The sequence below is a fragment of the Labeo rohita genome, chromosome 19 (genome assembly GCF_022985175.1).
Source record: "Labeo rohita strain BAU-BD-2019 chromosome 19, IGBB_LRoh.1.0, whole genome shotgun sequence".
In the NCBI taxonomy this organism is placed as follows: Eukaryota; Metazoa; Chordata; class Actinopteri; order Cypriniformes; family Cyprinidae; genus Labeo; species Labeo rohita.
Window position 1 is genome coordinate 3,115,983 of NC_066887.1, and position 11,016 is coordinate 3,126,998.

The 11,016-nt window shown below is 39.4% G+C and overlaps 1 protein-coding gene across 1 annotated transcript; it reads left to right on the plus strand.

Moving 5' to 3' along the window:
* The first annotated feature begins 4,037 nt into the window (after positions 1-4,037).
* Positions 4,038-10,532, plus strand: LOC127182062 (uncharacterized). Its single transcript, XM_051137162.1, has 3 exons — positions 4,038-5,718; positions 5,979-9,536; positions 9,616-10,532. The coding sequence occupies exons 1-3, from the start codon at positions 4,038-4,040 to the stop codon at positions 10,530-10,532; spliced, it is 6,156 nt and encodes a 2,051-aa protein (XP_050993119.1).
* The last annotated feature ends 484 nt before the right edge of the window (positions 10,533-11,016 follow it).

Genomic DNA, 11,016 nt, shown 5'->3' on the forward strand with positions numbered 1-11,016 from the left:
ACATGTGACTGAGAAGATGCTACTGAGAATTATATGTTTATGATACATTAGGAGCAGATATGTGCTCTGTATTTATGCAGTTGTTCTTTCTATCCACTTTTTTCTTTAACGCGGAAGTGAGCCTATCGGTGAGACTTTTGGTTCTTTAGCCACCATAGGAAAATAATGAGAAGAAAGTGCAGTAAACAGTAAAATGGTTTGCACTACAAACCAATGTGCTGATAATTAAGATAATACATTAAAATAATATGGCAAGATAGACCAATTTGCAATATCAAGCAGCAAAACGAGCTGCTTCGTACAGTTAAAAACAGCTGGACGCGGATGAGAGCGGAAGCCAGACACATTAAATTTGCGTGAAGAAAAAGATGGATATGGTTGTTTTAGTCACTTTGTAACATCACCCATGTTAAAGTACACTTAAGCATGCTTTTACAGAAATAATAAACTTTAAGAGAATATAATGAATGTAATCTCAACTGGCCGTTAAATGCATTTTAACATTAACATTTTAGCAAATTTGAATTTTCAGTTAGTATTTTTTGAACCACTTAAGTAGGACTTAACTACATCTTCATATCTAATTTTATAACCAGTGTTGGGGAAAGTTACTTTAAAAAGCATTAATTTACAATATTGCGTTACTCCCTAAAAAGTAACAAATTGCATTAAATACTTGTTATGGAAAGTAATGTGTTACGTTACTTTTGTGTTTTCTCATCTGGCCTGAGCTTGTTTTTAATATAGAAAAGTTATATTTTGGCACATTTTCACACCAAAAGTGAAATGAATAAGCCTCAGGCTGAAGGAAATGCAAATTTAAATGGAAATGTTATGTTTATTAGTAATTTTTTCTTACTAATATGGTTAAATTGGTTTGAAAGTTAACTTACTTTACTAGTTACTTTAAAAAAGTAATCCTATTACCTAACTCACATTGCTTGTACTGCATTACCCCCAACACTGTTCATGTCTATTGTGTTGAAATACGGTTAAAATTACTGCTGAATGTACTGACAAGCATTTATGTTAAACTAAAATATACTTTAATGTCATTTATACTGAAACCTATATGTCATATACTTCAAAATATATGAACTTTTGATATAATATCGAATAACTCACTAAGGTTAAAAATCATAATGAAGTCCTTTACATGTGCTTTAATATGTTAGTCAACACATCAAAATAAGTGCATGTCTTTAAAGCATGACAAAAGAGTATTAAAAGATGTACTTGAAAGTCAAATGTTTAATTTGACATTATTTTAAAGTGCATGAAAGTGTATTCACTTTAAGTAGACTTAAGTGGCTGTTTATTTCATTAATGTTATATTATCTGCAAATACAGTTTATTAAACTTATACATTTAACATTTGAAATGCAAATAAATGCAAAAATGCACAAAGAGAAAGATGTATTTATCATTAAAAGGAAAGTTATTTCTAAAAAAAAAAAAAAAAACAGGATGAAACTGAACAAAATGGCTAAAGCTAACCCTAGTAATAGTAAAACAGTAATAGACTTAAAATGCATTTATTTTATACTATTGTTCAAGTCTATTAACATATTTACTGACATTTACATTACTGCACAAAGCACATTTCTTAATTATAATCCTAAAATATGTTTAATGCCACTATTGATGAGGATTGTATGATCTTTAAATAATATCAGTCTTTAAATAAAAAACATTTAAAGTGTACTTAAAGTATACTTGCAATAGTTCCACTTTAGCACAATCAAATATACTTAAGTATATCTCTAATCGGACTTCAGCACTACTTTTGCACAAATAAAGTGCATTAAGTACAAAATTAGTTGTTCCAATTTAGTAACATTTAAAAATACAAGTTTAGTATACTAAAAGTACAACTGCAATTTACAACTGGGTATTTTTATTAGGTACATCAAATGTAAATGTATTTGTAGTATGTTTAGCATGAAATAAATTTATTTTAAATACATTCTAGTATTTTATTATTATTTTTTTTTTTTCACTAGGGAAGTTGTGACATCATTCTGGGTTAATGGCTGATCTTGTTTTTTTTAGTATTTGTTGCTTTGAAGGTCTAATGTAATTAATACTCGACTTTTGGCAAAACATCTTACTGATCCAACTTTAAACAGAAAAACGTTTCCTCCGGTGGAACAACCATCTCCTGTTGTCCTCTCACATCAAAATCTACCAACACATTTGTTCAGAACTGTTTTAGAGTGTTTTGGTTTGTAAACAGTGCTTGATCTCTTCATATTTCTCTCCTGATTCAGACCAGACCACTTTCTCGCTCACATGGAGGACTCGTAGCTGGAAGCAACATTTCAAGCATTAATAAAGTGTTACAAACACGCAGCATTTCACTTCACAGGATGTTAACCGATGGACTGGAGTGTTGTGGATTACTTGTGGATTATTGATTGGATGTTTTTATTAGCGTTCGGACTCTCATTCTGACGACACCCATTCACTGCAGTGGATCCATTTGTGAGCAAGTGATGTAATGCATATGTAACCCACATTAAAATATGGTTTCAATGACCATAGTTATAGTACATAATTAGAGCCTATAGGGAATTTGAATGAAAACATGCCAGTTAGGAATATAGTGCTGCTTCCCCTTTAAGAGAACAACTCGCGCACGTAAAAACCGGAGAGCAACGGCAGAGAGAGAAAGCGGAAAGATCAAAGATATTAATGAGGGAAATAATTAATTAACAAGTTGATTTTAAGAAGCCAGGAAAGAAGAAAGACAATACTTACCTGATCGCGAACCTGAAGGAAACATAATTAAATTAGAAAACAGCGGTTTTGGTGAGTTTGACACATTATATGTTGAACTTGGATCGGTTGTCAACAACGTTTCATAATAGCTACAAGAAAAAGCTAACGGTTAAACATCAAAAACTGTAAAGGATACATTGTTTAATGGTTTATTTGAACATTATATGGGTATTTATTGTGAACTGTGTGAACTGTTGAATGTTATTGTTTGAGTACAAAGTGACAGTTGAGTTAATTGAACGATGTAACATTGACGCTGCGGGTTGTAGTGTTTGTAAATCTTTACTGTTACAATAACAAGATTCCTTTGTGACCTATTGTGTAGGTCAGGTTTTTTATTTAAGCACGAAAAACTCCTGTGTGACGAACAATGAGAGGACTCACGATACCGAGAGTTTAGATGGCGAGCCAACCCAGACCAGAGCTTTGATCCTCATTCGACGACGAAAGAGACCGATTACACGCGCTGGATTGTCGGTAAACTCACTGGATCACGGATTGAGCAGGACAACAACCTTTCACCTATTTCTTCAATTTTTTTCCCGGGAACATTTTTTTTCTTCCACAACTATTTTTTTTTTTTTCCTTCATTTTTGAATTGAACTGAACTACATCACACAACTGAACCGTGTTGAACTAAAATACATTACACAGCATTTGAACTGAACTCAACTACATCACACAACTGAATTGAATTTAAGTGTTATAGATATTTTTATTGTATTGTGTGTGTGTGTGTGTTATGACATAATATGTGATTGTTTATTTTGTTTATTTTTTTTTTTTTTTTTTCTCTCGCCTGTAAAAAAAAAAAAAAAAAAGAAAAGTTAAATCAGACAAATTATCAGCTTTAATAGGACATCAAATACAAGTGGATCCACTGTATAAAAATAATTAACTTATTATTATTTATTAGTTTATTATTTATAACTATTTATAATTATTAAAAAACAAAAGAAAACTAATAGAAAAAGATTTCTCTTTTATAACATTTACAAGACTTTTCTTAAACAACTTGTCTGTATAATATTGATTGCCTTTTAGTAAAGTGCCGGCTTTTATACTAAAGATCTGGTCTCCAGTCTGATTTTATGTTTGTTCCCCCACTCCTTGAGAACCTAGATCTGGTCCAGTAGTGAAAGTGACGCGTTTGAGTACGCGGGTGCTACAAAATTTGGCGAGCCAGCCAGGAGTGGCCAAAACAAATATAGCACTAGCATTTAGAGACCAGATAATAGCTGTTAAGTTAATTCATAATGGAAGTAGTTCAAACGAGCAGTGTTAAAATCCCCAATGCAGTTATAATTAGTGGAATAACCGGCACAGAATCTGACGAACACGTCTATGACTTTCTTAAGCAGTATGGGTCTATTCATAGGATAATTCCAGTAGATTCCTCTGAGTCAGAGACCGACAAGCAAGTCATAGTAGAATATGCATATGGCACAGCTGTGCAGTCCCTTTCATCCATTTTACCTCACAAGCTTCACCAATTCCATGCTAGAACCCAAGCTAACACCACTTACCTTATTAGAACTTTAGCCAGTGCTTACACACCTGTAGTCAGCAAATCAGTTACTCAGACTTACCTCTCAGAGCTAAAGGAATTAGCAAAACTGACTGGAAGAGATTTAACGACTATCCTAAAAGAAGAGCTTTCCATCATCAGTGAAGCTGTTGACCTGGATAACCCAATGAAGTCCAACTCACCTAACACTCAAGAGCACGATATTACAGAAGCTACTGCTCAAGTTAGTCCTCCGTCCAGTACAGTTCGAGAGCCATTTGTTCAGCCAGATCATAACTGGTCTCCACCACTGGTTTCTTCTGAAAGGAGAACACAGCCTGCATTGAAACTTTCTGACGTCAGTCCACCTGAAGTACAGCGAGTGATTGTTGAACACATAGTTAGAAACGAAGAATCTGCTATGCAATTTCATGCACCCCTACGACTCAGACCCTTCTCAGGGCGCTGCCCTCACCCCAACAATGAAGTGAATTATGAGACATGGCGTGCCAATGTGGAATTGCTTCTCAAAGATACAAAACAGCCAGATTTATACAAATCTCGCAAACTCCTTGAAAGCCTTTCATCGCCCGCCATTGACATAGTGAAGCACCTGACACCTGAATCTCCCCCAGGCATGTACTTGGAGATTCTAGATTCTGCCTTTGGTACTGTTGAAGATGGAGACGATTCCTTTGCAAAGTACCTTAATACTGTGCAAGATAATGGTGAGAAGCCTTCAGCTTACCTTCAAAGACTGCAAGTGATGCTGAACACTGCCTTCAGGAGGGGAGGTGTGTCTGCAAGCGATCTTGATCGACAACTTTTAAAACAGTTTATTAGAGGTTGTTGGGACAACATCTTAATATCTGAACTGCAGCTAGAACAGAAGAAGCAGAACCCACCTACCTTTGCAGAACTTCTCCTGTTGCTCCGCACGGCAGAAGACAAAAGGACCTCCAAAGCATCGCGTATGAAGCAGTACTTCAGTGCCTCAAAGCAGAAAGTGTCATCTCATTATCAAGGTGTTTATTTCCAGTATGAGGAGGAATGCATCCCATCACAGTCTACTTCTCATTCCAAGAATGAAGTTCAAGACCTAAAGAGACAGATAGCTGACTTACAATCCCAGCTCACGCGGATCACGCAGAGAGATAGTCAAAAAACATGTAAACCAGCTGCCAAGCCTGTAACTCCCAAGCCAGCCATTGCAAAGTCTGCTGCTGATGCTCCTTTACCACAGAAGTCACAGTCACACAGTCGAGATGCAAATACCCACAGAAGCAATAGGCCGAAACCGTGGTATTGCTTCAGATGTGGAGAGGATGGGCACATCAAACCCCAGTGTGAAGCTGAGCCAAACCCCTCTCTGGTAGCTTCAAAAAGAGAGCAGCTTAGAGAAAAGCAGCTATCATGGGACATTGAGAATGGTGTTCCAAAGCCTGATCATTTAAACTAGTTCCAGTTCCGGTTGGGGGACAAACAGGAACTGAGACACAAGCAAAGTGTCCCAAGAAGAAACATTGCTCATCTTATGCACACTCCCAGAGTAAGGGAGAACTAGTGACCCTACCGAAAGGTTTAATTGGGGCCAAATGCACTGCACAAGTGACTGTGGGGAGGAGACGTTGTAATTGTTTGTTAGATACAGGCTCTCAAGTGACAACGATTCCCAATTCTTTCTATCAAGAGAACCTGTCTCATCTGCCGATTGAATCATTAAACAACTTGCTTGAAATAGAAGGAGCTAATGGTCAAGAAGTCCCTTACATTGGGTATGTTGAGACGACGATCAAGTTCCCTAGGAGTTTGTTGGGAAAAGACATTGAAGTTCCCACATTAGCCCTGATTGTGCCTGATATGCGTTCCACTCTGTCATCAGTTCTAATAGGTACCAACACTCTGGATGCCCTTTATGAACAATATGCAGACACTGCGCCTCAAGACAATGATTTATTACCCTATGGCTGCAAAGTTGTCTTGAAGACTCTTGAAGTCAGGAAAAGATGGTCTGTCGATTCCAGTCTGGGAGAGGTGAGACTACACAGCAGTAGGTCTGAGACAATTGCAGCTGGTCAGACCCAAGTCCTTAAAGGAACAGTGAATTACAGGACACCCAATGCAGGAAGATGGGTGATGGTAGAATCGCCAAAATCAGCTCCCTTGCCAGGTGGCATGCTGGTAACAGATAGCATAGCAAATCTACCTACTAAGCTGTCGCGCTGCATACCAGTCATTCTGAAAAATGAGTCAAACCACGACATTACCTTGTCTCCAAAGGCAGTGATTGGAGAGATTCATGCCATAAAGAGTGTTCAGTCCATCGAATCTTCCACATCAGACTCCCAAACAAAACCTGATCACAAACCAAACCTCAGTTTTGACTTTGGAAACTCTCCAGTACCCAGTGAGTGGAAAGAGAGAATAATTAAAAGATTGAACTCCATGCCAGAAGTGTTTGCACAGCATGAGCTTGATTTTGGTCGTACTGACAAAGTTAAACATCGTATAAACCTCAACGATAAAACACCCTTCAAGCATAGAGCGAGGCCCGTACACCCTCAAGACATAGAAGCTGTGCGTAACCATCTTCATCAACTTCTTGATGCAGAAATCATCCGTGAATCTGAATCCCCTTTTTCTTCACCGATTGTAGTCGTCAGGAAAAAGAATGGTGATGTCAGACTGTGCATTGACTACAGAAAACTGAATCTTCAAACAGTAAAAGACTCCTATGCTCTGCCCAATTTAGAAGAATCTTTCTCTGCACTGACTGGATCCAAATGGTTCTCAGTGATGGATCTGAAATCTGGCTTTTATCAAATTGAAATGGAGGAAGCAGACAAACACAAAACAGCCTTTGTTTGCCCACTAGGGTTCTTCGAGTTCAACAGGATGCCTCAAGGGATAACAAATGCCCCAAGTACATTCCAGAGGCTCATGGAACGCTGCATAGGAGAGTTGAACCTGAAACAAGCACTAGTTTTCCTGGACGATCTCATTGTTTTCTCCTCAACGCTTGAAGAGCATGAAGAGCGGTTGCTGCGAGTGCTAAACAGACTGAAAGAGTATGGCCTTAAGCTCTCACCAGAAAAATGCAAGTTCTTTCAGACATCTGTGAAGTACTTAGGCCACATTGTGTCTACAAAGGGCATTGAAACAGACCCGGAGAAGATAGCAGCTTTAAAAACCTGGCCAAAACCAAACAATTTGAAAGAGTTAAGAACATTTCTGGGATTCTGTGGCTACTATCGCCGATTCATCAAGGGCTATTCAAAGATGGTGAAGCCACTCAATGAACTTACTGCAGGATATCCACCTCTGAGAAAACGTATTAGTGCCGCAGGTAAAGCTAAGAGATACCACAACCCTAAGGACCTCTTTGGCGACCGATGGACCCCCGCGTGCCAAGCAGCATTTGACACGCTGATTGAGAAGCTGACGGATGCTCCCATCCTTGGATTTGCTGACCCCAAGTTACCCTACATCTTGCACACAGATGCAAGCACCTCAGGCCTCGGAGCAGCTCTTTACCAGGAACAACAAGGTCAGAAAAGGGTCATTGCTTATGCAAGCCGAGGATTGTCAAAGTGTGAAAGCAAATACCCCGCCCATAAATTAGAGTTCCTCGCTCTTAAATGGGCCATAACAGAAAAATTCCAGGATTACTTGTATGGGAGCTCATTCCTTGTTGTCACAGACAGTAATCCATTAACATATATCCTTACATCTGCTAAGCTTGATGCCACGAGCTACAGATGGTTAGCTGCTCTGTCGACGTTTGACTTCCAACTGCAATACAGAGCCGGAAAACAAAATCAGGATGCAGATGGGCTGTCTAGAAGACCACACAGCAGATTACCTGATGATGCTTTGTCACAAAAAGAAGTGGAAAGAATACAGCAGTTTACAAAGAGGCACTTGGGATCTGAACATGTGACTATGAATGAAAACACTGTCAAAGCTATCTGTGACAAGCACATAGTTCACCTAGTGATCAATAATCCTCCTGCCGAGACATCGCCCAAACCCACTCTTGTTGTGTCCCTTGCCCACCATCCGAAGGCTCTTCCTGAAAGCTTTGAAGAAGAGGATCAGTTTGGTGGTTTACCTGTCATAGCTCCATTTGCACCAGAAGACATAAGAGAAAGACAAAGGGCAGACACCTGTATCTGTGAGATACTCAGACAAATGGAAACAGGGGAAACAGTTTCACCATCCCTCCGAAAAGAAATCCCTGAGTTAGGTCTCTTATTAAGGGAATGGAGTAAACTCAAAATCCTAAATGGTATCCTGTACCGAAAACGACAAGAAGGTATTCAAACTTACCACCAACTTGTGCTGCCTGAAACTTTGAGACCCCTTGTTCTGAAAAGCCTGCATGATGATATGGGCCACATGGGTGTGGAACGAACTCTAGACCTTGTTCGCAAACGTTTTTATTGGCCTAAGATGTCAGCCGATGTGGAAAGCAGGATCAAAACATGTCACCGCTGTGTACGACGCAAGTCTTTGCCTGAGAAAGCTGCACCACTTGTTAATATCACAGCTACAAGACCACTCGAGCTCGTATGCATGGACTTCCTCTCAGTGGAGCCAGGTTCCAACAACATCAAAGACATTCTGGTCATTACCGACCACTTCACTAAGTATGCAGTAGCTGTCCCCACCCCAAACCAAAAGGCTCGAACAGTAGCTAAGTGCTTGTGGGACCACTTCTTTGTCCACTATGGCATCCCTGAGAAGCTCCTTAGTGACCAAGGGCCTGACTTTGAGTCCCGGATCATAAAAGAGTTGTGTGAGCTCATTGGTACGCAGAAAGTGAGAACCACACCATATCATCCAAGAGGAAATCCTGTTGAGCGTTTCAACAGAACTCTACTGAACATGCTTGGAACCCTTGAGAATCGAAAGAAAAATCAGTGGCGGAACTATGTCAAACCATTAGTTCACGCTTATAATTGTACCAAAAATGAAGTGACTGGTTTTACCCCTTATGAGTTGATGTTTGGGCGACAACCAAGATTGCCCATCGACTTAGCCCTTGGCTTACCTATAAATCATCAGCCAGGATCCCACTCCCAGTATGTTAACAACTTGAGGTCCCAGTTACAGGAGAGTTACAGGTTAGCTACAGAGAGTGCAAAGAAGACAGCAGATCGCAACAGAATGAGATTCGACAAACACGTAGTCAATTCCACTTTGAAGGAAGGAGATAGAGTCTTGGTCAGGAACGTCCGCATTCGAGGCAAACACAAATTAGCTGACCGGTGGGAGTCAGATGTATATGTCATCCTAAAACAGTCTGAAGGTTCCTGTATATGTAGTGAGACCTGAAAATAGAGAAGGCCCACAAAGAACCCTTCATCGTGATCTCCTGCTGCCGTGTGGTTTCCTTCCTATGACTCAAGTGGAAGACGAAGCTGATAATACAAAGGTAGCAAGAAGGCCAAGAACTCGACGATATCCAAACAGTGACCTATCTGGTGAAACTGATGAGGATGATCCTCAGTCTGACCTCGAAGGATGTTATGTTGATGGTCCCAGAAACATAACAGTGGAAACCGTGGGTACAGATAATATCTCATCTATTGTGAAGTATTTACCAGGGAAAAGAGATTCAGTTCCTTCCGCTGCGTTGACCGCGGCTGGGCACTCTCCTTCTGATGTAACTAAAGCTTTTCCTAATGATCCAGTACAGGTTTATAACCCAAACTTACCTGATCTTGGAGAGAGAAACTTACCTGATGCTGAAGAAAGAAATCTACCTGATCCTCAAGAGAGAAACTTACCTGATCCTGGAGAGAGAAACTTATATGATCTTGAAGAGAGAAACTTACCTGATCCTGGAGATAGAAACCTACTTGATGAAACCCACAAGAGAGAAACTTACCTGATCCTGAGAGAAAAGGAAAGCCTACCTAGTCCTGTGGAGGATAACTTACCTGTAGGACAGAGATCTGACATACCTGAAAGAGAAGTGAATAGCATCAATTGTCCTGCACAAGCTTCAGAAAGAGGTGAAGATATAGGTGTCATGGACCAAACTGAAGCAGAAACGGGAATGAGATGCCTTAGAAGATCAACTAGAAACAGGAAAGTGACTCAACAGTTAACTTACCCGGAGTTAGGGAATCCACTAGTTACAATAGTCCAGTCCCTTTTCCAGAGTCTGAGTGAAGCACTTGAAAACTCCCTAGTACAATTCAGTTACCCAGAACCTTGCAGAGTTCAGACAGTGTAGATTCCTAAGGCAATGCACAGGGACGTGCATTAGATAAGGAGGGGAGGATGTAACCCACATTAAAATATGGTTTCAATGACCATAGTTATAGTACATAATTAGAGCCTATAGGGAATTTGAATGAAAACATGCCAGTTAAGAACATAGTGCTGCTTCCCCTTTAAGAGAACAGCTCGCGCACATAAAAACCGGAGAGCAACGGCAGAGAGAGAAAGCGGAAAGATCAAAGATATTAATGAGGGAAATAATTAATTAACAAGTTGATTTTAAGAAGCCAGGAAAGAAGAAAGACAATACTTACCTGATCGCGAACCTGAAGGAAACATAATTAAATTAGAAAACAGCGGTTTTGGTGAGTTTGACACATTATATGTTGAACTTGGATCGGTTGTCAACAACGTTTCATAATAGCTACAAGAAAAAGCTAACGGTTAAACATCAAAAACTGTAAAGGATACATTGTTTAATGGTTTATTTGAACATT

Bases quoted from the DNA above. Each gene is read 5' to 3' on its own strand.
- LOC127182062 (XM_051137162.1), top strand. From the start codon at position 4,038: ATGGAAGTAGTTCAAACGAGCAGTGTTAAAATCCCCAATGCAGTTATA. The intron at 5,719-5,978 runs GTGTTCCAAAGC...CTTTCTATCAAG, and splicing joins ATCATGGGACATTGAGAATG to AGAACCTGTCTCATCTGCCG. The intron at 9,537-9,615 runs GCAAACACAAAT...CTGTATATGTAG, and splicing joins CAGGAACGTCCGCATTCGAG to TGAGACCTGAAAATAGAGAA.